We start from the raw sequence: 13,165 nt of genomic DNA on the forward strand, positions 1-13,165 counted from the left end.
AGTCTAGTCACCATACAAAGTTTTACGGTGTTATTGACTGTAGTCCCCATGGTGTACGTTACATCCTCATGTCTTATTTATTTTATAACTGAAAGATTGTACCTCTTAATCCCCTTCACCTATTTCATCCATCTCCCAACCCCCTCCCCTCTGGCAACCATCAGTTTGCTCTCCGTGTCTAGAAGTCTGTTTTGTTTTGTTTCGCTCTCTAGTTTCTACATAGAAGTGAAATCATACAGTATCTGCCTTTCTGTGTCTAATTTTACTTAGCGTGATACCCTCTAGTCTATCTTTGTTTTCATGAAGGGCAAGATTTCATTCTTTTTTAGGGTGGAATAATATTCCATTGTGCACATACACCACATTTTCTTTACCCATTTATCCATTGATGGATACTTAGATTCCTTCCATATGTTGGCTATTGTAAGTAATGTTACAATGAACATGGCAGTATGTGTATCTTTTCAAATTAGTGTTTTCACTTTCCTTGGGTAAATACTCAGAAGTGGAATTGCTGGTTCGTAGGGTAGCTCCATTTTTAATTTTTGAAGGAACCTCCATATTGTTTTCCACAGTGGCTGCACCAATCTCCATTCCCATTAACAGTACACAAGGGTTCCCTTTGCTGCATCCCTGCCAGCACTTGTTTCTTGGCTTTTTGATGATATTCACTGCGACAGGTGTGAGGTAATATCTCCCTGTGGTCCTGATTTGCATTTTCTTCATGATTAGTGATGTTGAATGTCTTTTCATATTCCTGTTGGCAATCTGTATGTCTATTCAGGTCTTCTGCCCATTTTTAATCAGATTATTTGTTCACTTGATACTGAGTTGTATGAGTTTTGTTTTTTTTTTTTAATATATTTTGGATGTTAACCCCCATGTGATATATCATTTGCAAATCTTCTCCCATTTAGTAGGTTGCCTTTTCAATTTTTTTTAATGTTTATCTCTGAGAAAGAGAGAGAGAGAGACACAGACAGACAGATAGAGCACAAGTGGGGTGGAGCAGAGAAAGGGAGATGCAGAATCCCAAGCAGGCTCCAGGCTCTGAGCTGTCAGCACAGAGCCAAACACGGGCGTGAGGGGCTCAAACTCGTGAACTGCGAGATCATGACCTGAGCCGAAGTTGTCACTGAGTCGAAGAATGTCATTGGGATTTTGATAGAGATTGTACTGAATCTGTAGATCACTTTGAGTGGTACAAACATCTTAACCGTATTAAGTCTTCTGATCCACGAACATGGGCTATGGAAAGATCCAGCTTTTAACCTTTTCGTTTATTCTGAGCCACCCAGGCACCCCTAGGAGGTTACCTTTTCATTTTGTTGATGTTTCCTTGGCTGTGCAAAAGCTTTTTACTTTGATGTAGCTCCGTTTGTTTATTTTTGCTTTTGTTATCCTTGTCTGGGGAGACAGAACCAAAAAAATATTCCCGAGACCAGTGTCAGAAAGCTTACCGCCCAAGTTTTTATCTAGGAATTTTATGGTTTGGTTCTTGCCTTTAAATCTTTAAGACATTTTAAGTTTGTTTTTGTATATGGTGTGATTTTTTTGGTTGTTAAGTTGTGGGAGTTCTTTGTATATTCTAGATATTAACCCCTCATCAGTAATATGATTTACAAATATTTTCTTCTTGAAGTTTTATAGTTTCTGCTCTTGCACTTAGATATTTAGATATTTTGAGTTAATTTTTATACATGGCATAAGGTAGGGGTTCAACTTCATTTTTTTTGCATGTGGGTACTGAGCTTTCCCAGCGTTACTTGCTGAAAGGCTGTCCTTTTTCCATGGAATAGTCTTGGCATCTTTGTGGAAAATCATATGACCATATATGTTAGGGCTTATTTCTGGGCTCTCTGTTCTATTCCAGTGTTCTATATGTCTGTGTTTATACAGGCACCACACTGTTTTGATTAGTTTAGCTTTGTGATAGGTTTTGATATAAGAAAATCTGAGACCTCCAAGTTTTTCAAGATCATTTTGGCTTTTCAAGGTCCCTTGAAATTTGGGGTCCCGAAATATGAATTCCAGGATGGATGTTTTTATGTTTGCAAAGAATGTCATTGGGATTTTGATAGAGATTGTACTGAATCTGTAGATCACTTTGAGTGGTACAAACATCTTAACCGTATTAAGTCTTCTGATCCATGAACATGGGCTATGGAAAGATCCAGCTTTTAACCTTTTCATTTATTCTCCTTGTTTCTTTGCCATCATCCCCTTCTGTACATCAAAGTGACAATTCTAGAAGAGTGATGACAAAGTAGCAGTGACAACCCCCGTCCCAAGGCCCCAGGTTACTAAAACAACTCTCAAGAATGTGGCCATGGAACTAAGCACTGAACAGCAACTTACAACTTTATCTGTGGGCCTGTTGCTTAGAAATTCTGACTACTAGAACTTGCTTATGATGCTTGCCACTCCGAACTCGGGTTTACTGAAAATCAGAATGTTAAACGTCACACTGAAATGTAAAAAAACCACATAAAGGCCAGATAAGACAGATGGCCTCTCTGCTTTTCACATCATTTACCATATTCCTTCTTGTTCTGAATGATTTACTTTGCAGGTATGTCTTCACTGGGATTTATATTTTTGAAGCTTTGATAAAAATATTGGCAAGAGGTTTTGTTCTGGATGAGTTTTCTTTTCTCCGAGATCCATGGAACTGGCTGGACTCCATTGTCATTGCAACAGCGTAAGAATGTCAAAGATGTTTATTGAGGAGACTTGGGGTGGGAAAGAAGCTCCTTGGCTTCCACCAGGGGTCTCTGTGGGTCCATGTGAGTAGCTAAGCATGTCCTAATAATGCCTAGAGCTCTGAGTGCAGCGTGGGTTGGCCCTGAACAGCATCATGCAGCCAATTGGCCAGAGGCCTCCACACGTGAATCCATTTCTAGGCCACATTCATGCTCTCCTTCCTCCAGCCATTCACTCCCCAAACAGTGGCCTATGATGGGCCAAGTTCTGTGCAAGATACAAGGGTTGTGATAATGAAAACAAAACAAAACAAACAGACATGGTTCTCACCCTCTTGAAGCTCACAGTCCAGATGGGAAGAGAGAAAATTAACAACCATTGCAATCTGGTAGGGTGAGTGCTGGGACAGGAGCTGGGCATGTATCGGGCTGTCAGAACGTGTAGGAGGAACCACGGAATCTGGAAAATCTTTGGCTACTGCAAGCTCTCAAGGAGTTTTCCTCATTTTCCTCTAGAAGTTTTCTAGATTTGGCCTTTATGTTTAAGTCCACGGCCCCTTTTGAGTTAAGTATTGTGTGTACATTGTATATGACATGAGGTGAGGATTGAAGTTCTTCCCGGAGGAAAGGGCATCAGTCTGGCATCTGAATGATGACACGGGGTCGGCAAAATGAAGAACAAGAAAAGCAATGGCCCATCACTGGCACAATAATAGTAACCTAACATTACTTAATTTGTGCCAGCCATCGTCTTAAGCACTTTGCTTATGCTTTCCTGTTTAGTATCTGCAAAAGCCCTTTGAGGTAGATGCTATTAATTCCCAAGTTTTACATTTGAAATTCAACGGTTGGGTGCTCTTGGCTATTGAAAGGCGGCGTAGTGCAGTGGTGAGAGCTCAAGAGTCAGATTGCCTGGGTTCCTTCTGGGCTTGGCCACGTAGTGAGACCTTACGTAAATGCACTGGGCCTGGAACCCGGTAGTCAGTCAATACATGTTTTGATTGATTTCTCTTATCGATAGCTGTAGCCACAACTGCATGGACTATTCCAAGGGATCTTAATCTATGTCCAAATATAAAAATTAGCTGAGAACAGCCTCCTCCCGTGCAATCTGTGGCCCACAGCTATGGAGAATGATACTACAGACCCCGAGATGAAGGTGGGGCCAAGAAGGTGAGGCCCCAGATTTCACCTTGGTGGACAGAGAGCTGAGGCCACGTTTATTTGTGGTCTGTGTGGAGATGCACAGTGCAGCTGCAGGACTGAGTAGGCCCAGGCTTTCCCTGTGCTTTGTCTTCTAGGTTTGTATCATACTCACCAAGTATCAGGGCCAGTGGCATCAGTCTGTCGTCCCTACGTACCTTCCGGGTGTTCAGAGCTTTGAAAGCAATTTCGGTGGTTTCAGGTAAGTCAATCTGACTTTCAGCATTGCCTTTTAGTGGGAGGAATGTTCTTGTATGTTAAACGTTTCTCAAGATGGCGTATAAACCAAACCCAAACAAATTCTGCTTTCTTCATTTATTTGATCATTCAACAAATGTGTCTTTGAGCACCTCATATGTCTAGACACTGCTAACTACTTGGGGTATATCAGTGAGTGAACACACAGAGGTCCCTGCCCTCAGGGAGTCTACATTCTGAGTGGGAATAGGGAGACAGATACTGAGCAATAGCTATAATAAATAGGTAATTACCTGCCCTGTTAGAAAGTGCTATGTGCCATGGAAAAATAAAAAGGAAAAGTAAACAACAGGAGGGTTACTGGAAGCCGTGGGTTCAGGGAAACAGGATGCGGTTTTCAGTAAAGTGATCAGGATAGGTGTCACTGGGGAGGGCGTACAGGAGTGGATTTGAAGGCAGCGAAAGAGAGTCCCACAAGCGGGTGTATGGGAAGGAGTGTCCTGAGCAGAGGCAAGAGCTAGGAGTGCTGAGACTGAGGAAGAGAAAGGATACAGATGTGCCGAGCAGACAGAGTGAGGGGCCAGGTGGTGGAGGTGGGCCACCCTAGTGAAGGCGGGGAGGTATGTAAGCACTAGGAGGACTTGGGCTTTGCTGTGAGATAAACGGGAGAGCTTTGGGCAGCGGAATCACATGACCTGACAAGGCTTTTGTTTTGTTTTGTTTTTATGGAAGTTGGCCAACACACCATGATACGTTCGTTTCAGGTGCACGATATAGTGATTCAACAGCTCTATAGACTATGCTGCGCTCACCGCAAGCGTAGCTACGATCTGTCACCATACAGCACTCTTACAATACCATGGACTATATTCCTTATTCTTTTCTTTAAATGTTTATTTATTTTGAGAGGGAGAGAGAGTGCAAGCAGGGGAGGGGCAGAGAGAGAGAGAGAGAGAGAGAGAGAGAGAGAGAGAGAGAGAATCCCAAGCAGACTCCCCACTGTCAGGGCAGAGCCTAACGCGGGGCTCGATCTTATGAACCGTGAGACCATGACCTGAGCCAAAATCAAAAGCTGGATGCTCAACCAACTCAGCCACCCGGGGGCTCCTCTATTCCCCATTTTGTGCCTTTCTTCTGCACGGATTACTCATTACAAAACTGGAAGCCTGTACCTCCCACTCCCCTTCTTCTGCCCATCCTCCTTCTTCCCCCTCTCTGGCAACCACCAGTCGATTCTCTGTATCTATGAGTTTCTATTTTGTTTTGTTTGTTCATTTAGTTTGTTTTTGAGATTCCACATGTCAGTGAAATCATGCAGTCTTTGCCTCTCTCCATCTGACTTATTTCACTGAGCGTCTAGGTCTATCCATGTTGTTGCAAATGGCACACTCTTGTTCTTTTTTATGGCTGAGTAATATTCCATTGTGTGTGTGTGTGTGTGTGTGTGTGTGTGTGTGTGTATTTACATTTACCACGTCTTATTTATCCATTCATCTAATCTGACAGGTTTTAAATGGACTGCTCTGGCTGTTGCATGGAGAATAGAGTGAAGGGAAGGAAAGGCAGAAGCAGGGAAATCAGATAGGAGACATGGTGGTCGCCATGGAAATGTGTCACTCAGATCTGCTGCGGGCAGCATAGCTGAATAACGATCCCAGCTGCCACGTCTCTGGATTCACCACTGCATCCGTGTCCATGCCAAGATCATGCTTTCCCTGCATGTCAGGGGGCCGAGTGCAGGCCCATTGCTGAAGGACATGGGCCCCGTCTAGTGGGAGACGTTAGTTCAGGGGCTCCTCAGCAGCCAGGTTGCGACTCTCTCACAGTGGCTCTTCTTGTCCACTCGTGCTTCCTTCCCACTCTCCTTTCCCAGCTGTCAGCGCTGTGTCACAGCCCGAGGCTCTCCCTGCCAGCTGTGCTCTCTTCCCCTTTTTCTTCACGGGCATGTCACTCAACACATCCCATGCAGTTCTCATTCCAGAGTGTCTGCTTCTCAGAGAACTCAAACAGAGGCACAAGAGGCCACTGTCATAATCCAAGAGGAGAGACGGTTGTGCTCTAGGATCAGGCGGTGTGGAGGAGTGAGTCAAGGTTCTTGGCCCGAGTGACTGGCCAGATGGAGTCATCATTAACTGTAAACCCTCTTCACTAAAAAATTTTCCCTCTCTGCAGTCCTTCCCTTGCCCCTTCTTCTTCCCTTCCCTTCTAGTCTCTTCTGTCAATGCTTAGCTCCCTGACCAAAATGCTAGGCAATTTGGATCCTTTCAAAAAGAGGCAGTGGGTTGGTTATTTTTTGAAACGTCAGAAAAACAGCCACGTAATGGTAAACTGGCAGTCAGGGACACTTTATGTAGGGTTTGCCCCTCTCCTTCTTTTCTTCCTCTTTTGCAAGGTCGGCCTTGGTTTCCCAAGTTAAGTGAGGGGCTCAGTGCCTTGTGTTTCCTATGGGTAAAATATACATCAGGCAGTCACTTAGCAGCTGTAGAGTTTCCTTCTTCATCTGTAAACGGGTGACCATAGTCTCTGTTTTGACCCATGAAACACATGAGATCCCTAGATACTTTCTGGAAGTAAGGGCGTGAGGTATGATCCTTTAAGGAACTTTGTAAAAATTATTCAGGCGTCCCAGCCGTCTTTCAGACAAATCTTCTGGCTTTGGAGAAGACTCAAACATGTTGTTATAGATGAGAGTCGGGCTTAGGTAAAGTTGAAGCGTCCGCTTGTTTGGCTGCCGCTGGGGACACAGTGAATGTCCCAGCTTGGCCGGAAGCCTCCTCCTTATGCAGCACTGCACTTTGTGGGAAAGTTATTTGCTGCCGCTTTGGCCTCCTGTTAGGTGCCACTTTCTGTTCTCAAGTCTACCCGTCGTGGTTTACACTGATCACCGGAAACTTTGTCACTTTGTGCCATCCCACACACTGTAAGTCCTGTCTGGTTGTTTATCTCTCCACCTGTGCGGACAGCGGAGCCCCTGGCTCAGTCATGTGCTGGGGCTGACTCGTTCTGGCTCCGCAGCAGGAGAACGTGCACATCCTTTTCCAGCTCCGCATCCAGGGACGTCGTGCTGTTTAGCCTGAAACCAGCTGGATGGGAGGGCTGTACGGAGGGAGAAGAGGGATCTGCTACACAATTCTGCAAACAAGGAAGGCTGTAAATGCTACAGATGGGAATTTCCCTGCACATACACCCCCTCTCCCCTCCCCAGAAAGCTGATTTTAAACATTTGCCATCATACCAAAGATGGTGTCCTTATTTTGTAACTTGGCAGCCTATAGAGTACCGTGGACACAGTAGGTGTTTAGTAAATATTTCTTGAATTCAAAAAACCCCTATTAGAAGTAGTAATCTGAGTTCCCCCCTCCCTAGAATATTCTCATTATCTGAGTCCAGAAAGAGCTCCTCCTTCTAGCTCCCTGCCCCCTGATTTAGCGAGGTCTCATGGCACCTTGCAGAGCTTGTGGTTGGTAGTGACCACTGCATGTTAAATACAGCTCTGTGTCCTCCTCTAGGGTGGCCTCACTGTGGCCTTAATGCTGCACGTGACCCCCAGCTGTGCGTTGTCTGCACAACTGTAATCAAGTTGCCTATATGGGATGTTTCTGTTCGGTCTTCTAACTTGCCCTGCGGAGCAACCCCGTCACAGACACAGGGCGGGAGGAAGAGGCTGAGCCCTAGACTGGCGTCCACCCAATGGCACATAACTGCTCTGGCAGAGTTAGAATCAGAGCCCGTGGCAGCAGAATCCTGGGCCAGGCTAGTTTACAGTCCCAGCTGGCAGTCAGGTGACACCCGAGGCCTTGGACATTCGCTCCATGCCCTTTGCCTGTGTCTGCTGTAGACGTGAGTGGGGGCTTCTTCCCACCCTGGTCCTTTTCCTCCCCAGGTCTGAAGGTCATCGTTGGGGCCTTGCTGCGCTCTGTGAAGAAGCTTGTTGACGTGATGATCCTGACTCTCTTTTGCCTCAGCATCTTCGCCCTGGTAGGTCAGCAGCTCTTTAAGGAAAATCTGAACCAGAGATGTGTCAGGAAGGACTGTAAGGATATGGATAACCTTGACGGTAAATATTCTACCTTCCACACCTTGGTCCGTGCATGGTTAACTTTTATTCTCACCATTCATGCTATCTACAGATCTACGTTCGAGAGTCTTAGCAGGAAGGATGATTTCATCCTTCCAGGGGTCTCACATGGGCAGATGCGCTTCTTAGAGAACTGCCTCATTCTTTGGGTTTCCATGGAGAAGGCAAAGCCTGAAGCCATATCCATACAAGTGGTGTCAGCTCCCATCCCTTCCCCTGTGGATCTGTCCACCCTATGTCATGTTTTGCTTTATTTTTTTTTCTTAATTTAAGAAAGAGAGAGAGAGAGAGGGAGAAGGAGAGGGAGAGGGAGGGAGGGAGAGAGAGAGAGAGAGAGAGAGAGAGAGACTGAGCGTGAGCAGGGGAGGGTAGAGAGAGGAGACACAGAATCTGAAGCAGGCTCCAGGCTCTGAGCTGTCTGCACAGAGACCACTGTGGGGCTTGAACTCACAAACCATGAGACCAAGAGCTGAGCCAAAGTCAGACACTCAACCGACTAAGGCACCCAGGAGCCCCGATATCACTTCTTCTGTTGCACCCTCTCCACACTGAGGTCAACCCTCCAGCAATTCCACATGTCCTGGATCTCACATGGCTACCCCGTTTCCATGTCTGTCTTGGTTTATTTAACTTCTCGTGGGTTGAGTCTGTGTCCAGCTTCCCCCAGGGCCTGGTCTCCGGTTCAGTTTTATGCACTGAGAGGCCAGGGGGTCGTGGTGGTGTCCCTGCTTCCTCCTCGTCCTTCTTCCTTCTTCCTTTCCCTCCTTTTCTCTTGCTCCTTCCTGAGGGCTTACTGTCTGCTTCTTCTCTGGCTGCCCACTTCGATCATTTTAGAGGATTCCAAACCATTGGTTTCAAGCAAACCTGGCACATTGGCTGTTGTCTTTCCTTTCAGGTTTTGCTTTTAAATCTGAATTTATGATTCTTTCCTTTTCAGACCATTGCTTTGAAAAGAAAGATTCCACTGAATTCAGAATATGTGGCAGCTGGATGGGTGAAAGGTAAGAGGTTCACACTCTCCTGTTTTCTCCCAAGCAGATCACTTGTGGACCTTTTGGGGTGATGTTGCAAACGGTCTTCATCTAATGACTCGTGGAGGCAGTGATGGCAGTTGACAAACAGTCCCGATTATTGCACGCATCTACGCAAGTTTCGACATGCATTATTAAGTTATTAACAACTCACCATTGTAATTAACAAAAATAAAATCAATTATTTTTAAAATTAATAATAAAACAATAAACTTACTGTAATTGATATGATATTCATTTAAACATGAATTTAATATAATTCAATTAATTTCATATAGCTTAAAAATAATAAAAAAATAATGTAACATAATTTTAAAAAATAATATAATAATTATTTCCAAGTGTTTGCAGCAGCTTCCCTTCCTCCCCAAAGTTAGGTTGAATTAGTAGCTGAAGAAACCTACTGAGAATGTAGTATTTTGACTTTATGGAGTGAGCATTCAGGACTTTCAAAGGTTAGGAAGAATGTTATGACTGAGAGCCTCATGGAATCCTTATTTTCTGTTCAATGGTATGGTCCTGATGCAAGGCTATCTGAACGTCTTTCTCAGGTGCTCACGTGTTGATCACCAAAGCCTCTAATTTCGTACACGGTTTTATGTGTGTTCACAGGCCGCTCGTAGCCCTCTGGCCCTTTGGGGATACCCTTCTTTCTTCCAGGGTCTCAGTGCTCTCTTGTGGTGAGAAATTCAATTCAGGGTGATTTAATGAGCATATTTCAACGTTTATTTATTTTTGAGACAGAGAGAGACAGAGCATGGACAGGGGAGGGGCAGAGAGAGAGGGAGACACAGAATCTGAAACAGGCTCCAGGCTCTGAGCTGTCAGCACAGAGCCCGACGCGGGGCTCGAACTCACGGACCGTGAGATCATGACCTGAGCCGAAGTCGGACGCCCAACCGACCAAGCCACCCAGGCGCCCCTAATGAGCATATTTCAAATTAAGATAATACGCAAATCCTTCTCACAAAACAGGCTAAATTTGCGCCCCAGTAACAGATAAGTATCAAAGGCCAGCAGCATGCCAAGCTCTGTGCTAAGGCCAAAGAGTCCAAGTGCGAACCAGGGAGCATATTCTTCTTGAAGCTGGCCTCTCGCAGGAACGAGAGAAAATGTGTTTGAGTCTTTGAAAGTATGATGAGTGTTTTAAGAGAGATGTGTAGATACTGAGAGAAATAACAGGGGATGTAACACTGTCTATAACATGAGAGAAGCGTCCTGCAATACCACGTGGGACAGTCACAGGTTCAGACTCAGCCAAGCTCACAAGACGCCATAGGCTTTAATCTAATACAAAGTTTATTGAGCTTTCTGAAAGGATCCCCGGCAGGACACTGCATCCACAGTGCTTTCGTTTAATGAGGAGACAAACACTGTAACGTACAGTGCTTCCTTGACCCCACACAGGGCAGGTACAGTTACTATGGGCAAAATCCAAGGGGGGTTGGGCCACCTGGACACACAGACACCGCAGCCTTGGCTTCTAAATGGTCTTTATTGTGCCTTTGTCTCTCTAAGCTTGTATGCCGGTCTCAGTTCTCTAGTCTAGGTGTAGTCTCAAAGCTCAGGTGTTGTGTTTTTCTAATTTTTTTTTTTAAGGTTTATTCATTTCTCAGAGACAGAGAGACAGAGCGTGAGCAGGGAAGGGGCAGAGGGAGAGGGAGACACAGAATCTGAAACAGGCTCCAGGTTCTGAGCTGTCAGCACAGAGCCCAATCGGGGCTTGAACTCATGGACTACGAGATCGCAACCTGAGCCGAAGTCGGACGCCCAACCGACTGAGCCACCCAGGTGTGCCAGGTGTTTGGTAGACCAACTCTTAGTACATGATCTTCTGCATTGATCATAGCACAGTAGTTTCCAAGGAGATGGCAGGTCTCAGGTCACCTTCCTAGGCAGGTCTCCATCTGCCCAGGGCCCAGGCCTGGTCTTCAGCCTTTCCTCGCTGCCTCGTGCCCTGAAGACCATCCGGCTGGTTCTGAAGCATGAGTAGGAGGTTCTGGCAGGTGAGGAGATAGTGTGAACAAGTCCATTCAGTAGAAAAGTAACGGGCAAGGCTTTGCGCCTGAGGGTAAGTGGTCAGGGGGAGTAAGAAGAAACCCAGCAGCTTGTTGGGCAGAGGGGCAGGAGACGGGAACTAACTCTGCAGGGTCTGGTAGCCCGTCAGTGCCAAGGATTTTTACTTTGATCACAAAGGAAACAAGACCTGACCAGGTTAGGGGTTTATAAAGGTCCCTGTGGCTGCTACGTGGAGAATGGATGCATGGAGTAGATGAGGCAGCCACTTAGGAGACTACGTTGATACAGGTGAGAGTCACGAAGCAGTGCGGTGGAGATGATGAGAAATGGATGGACGAGTTCCAAAGGCATTTAGGAGACAGAAAGCAAGATTTGTGAATTGAATAGTAGGGCTTCACTGAGGTCTGAGAAAGGGGCACAATGGATGTCTTCCTTCTGAGTCACCCTAACGCCAAGTCTACCCCTCACCGAGTCCTATTCTGCCCACCAAGCAAACTCCCAATCAATTTGTCAGGACCTTTGATTAAATGTGACTGAACAGCCCAGGCTTACCAGGTATCTGAAGAAAGCCTTTGGCATAAAGGGGCCGACATAAAGAAACGGGAAAAATGATCATTGTCATAGTTCAGGCAGCTATAACAAAATACAGTAGACGGAGTGACTTATCGACAACAGGAATTTATTTCTCACAGCTCTGGAGGCTGGAAGTTCAAGATGAGGGCACCAGCTTGGTTGGGTTCTAGTGGGGGTCTCTTCCAGATTGTAGGTGGCAGTCTTCTCTGCTGTGTCCTCGCATGGCAGAAAGGGGGTGAGAGAGCTCTCTGGGGTCTCTTTTATGAGGGTATGAATCCCATCATGAGGGTTCCACTCTCCTGCTCTAATCACCACCCACAGGCCCCACCTCCAAACAGTATCCCACTGAAGATAATGCAAGGTACAAATTTCAGGAGGACCCAAACATTCAGGCCATAAGAGCTGTGGACAAAACAACAGTTTAGAGAGAACCAACAAGGACTTTTAAAACCTTAAATAGGGGGGCACCTGGGTGGCGCAGTCGGTTAAGCGTCGACTTCAGCCAGGTCACGATCTCGCGGTCTGTGAGTTCGAGCCCCGCGTCGGGCTCTGGGAGCCTGGAGCCTGTTTCCGATTCTATGTCTCCCTCTCTCTCTGCCCCTCCCCCGTTCATGCTCTGTCTCTCTCTGTCCCAAAAATAAACGTTGAAAAAAAAAAAAACGAAAAAAAAAAAAAAAAAAAAACCTTAAATAGGGTCCTCAGTGAAATTAAAAGAGCTATTGTGTACATAAAAACAAAAATAGCTCATTATGAAAAAGGAACAGGGGTGTCTGGGTGGCTCAGTCGGTTGAGCGTCCGACTTCGGCTCAGGTCATGATTTCCAGTTTGTGAGTTCAGCCCCGCGTCGGGCTCTGTGCTGACAGCTCGGAGCCTGGAGCCTGCTTCAGATTCTATGTCTCCCTCTCTCTCTGCCCCTCCCCCAGTCAATGCTCTGTCTTTCTCTGTCTCAAAAATAAATATAAACATTAAAAATTTTAAATATTATTTATTTAATTATTAAATTATTATTTACTTAATTATTATATTAAAATTTTTAATAGAAACATAAAAAAAGGAACAGTGAACACAAGTTTTTTTTGTAACATGATTACAAAAACTCAATAATAGGATTAAAAGATTAAGTTGAGGAGGGGCACTTGGGTGGCTTAGTCAGTTAAGCGTCCAACTTTGGCTCAGGTCATGATTCCATGGTTTGTGAGTTCGAGCCCTACACTGGGTTCTCTGCTGTCAGCAAAGAGCTCGATTCAGATCCTCTGTATCTTTGTGCCCTTCCCCCATGCTCTCTCTCTCTAAAATAAATACATTAAAAAAAATTTTTTTTAAAGATTAAGTTGAGGAAATACTCCCCAGAAAGTAGCAAC

General features: G+C 45.4%; 1 protein-coding gene across 1 annotated transcript in view; it reads left to right on the forward strand.

Annotated features, from left to right (window-relative positions):
- Positions 1 to 13,165, forward strand: part of SCN11A (sodium voltage-gated channel alpha subunit 11) — a 96,140-nt gene that overhangs the window by 19,468 nt on the left and 63,507 nt on the right. The window contains exons 5-8 of the mRNA XM_045436520.1: positions 2,573 to 2,701; positions 4,004 to 4,107; positions 7,987 to 8,160; positions 9,119 to 9,182. Of these exons, the coding sequence (XP_045292476.1) occupies positions 2,573 to 2,701; positions 4,004 to 4,107; positions 7,987 to 8,160; positions 9,119 to 9,182 (471 nt within the window). The remainder of the gene's footprint in view (positions 1 to 2,572; positions 2,702 to 4,003; positions 4,108 to 7,986; positions 8,161 to 9,118; positions 9,183 to 13,165) is intronic.

This window comes from Leopardus geoffroyi, chromosome C2, assembly GCF_018350155.1.
Source record: "Leopardus geoffroyi isolate Oge1 chromosome C2, O.geoffroyi_Oge1_pat1.0, whole genome shotgun sequence".
Lineage (NCBI taxonomy): Eukaryota > Metazoa > Chordata > Mammalia > Carnivora > Felidae > Leopardus > Leopardus geoffroyi.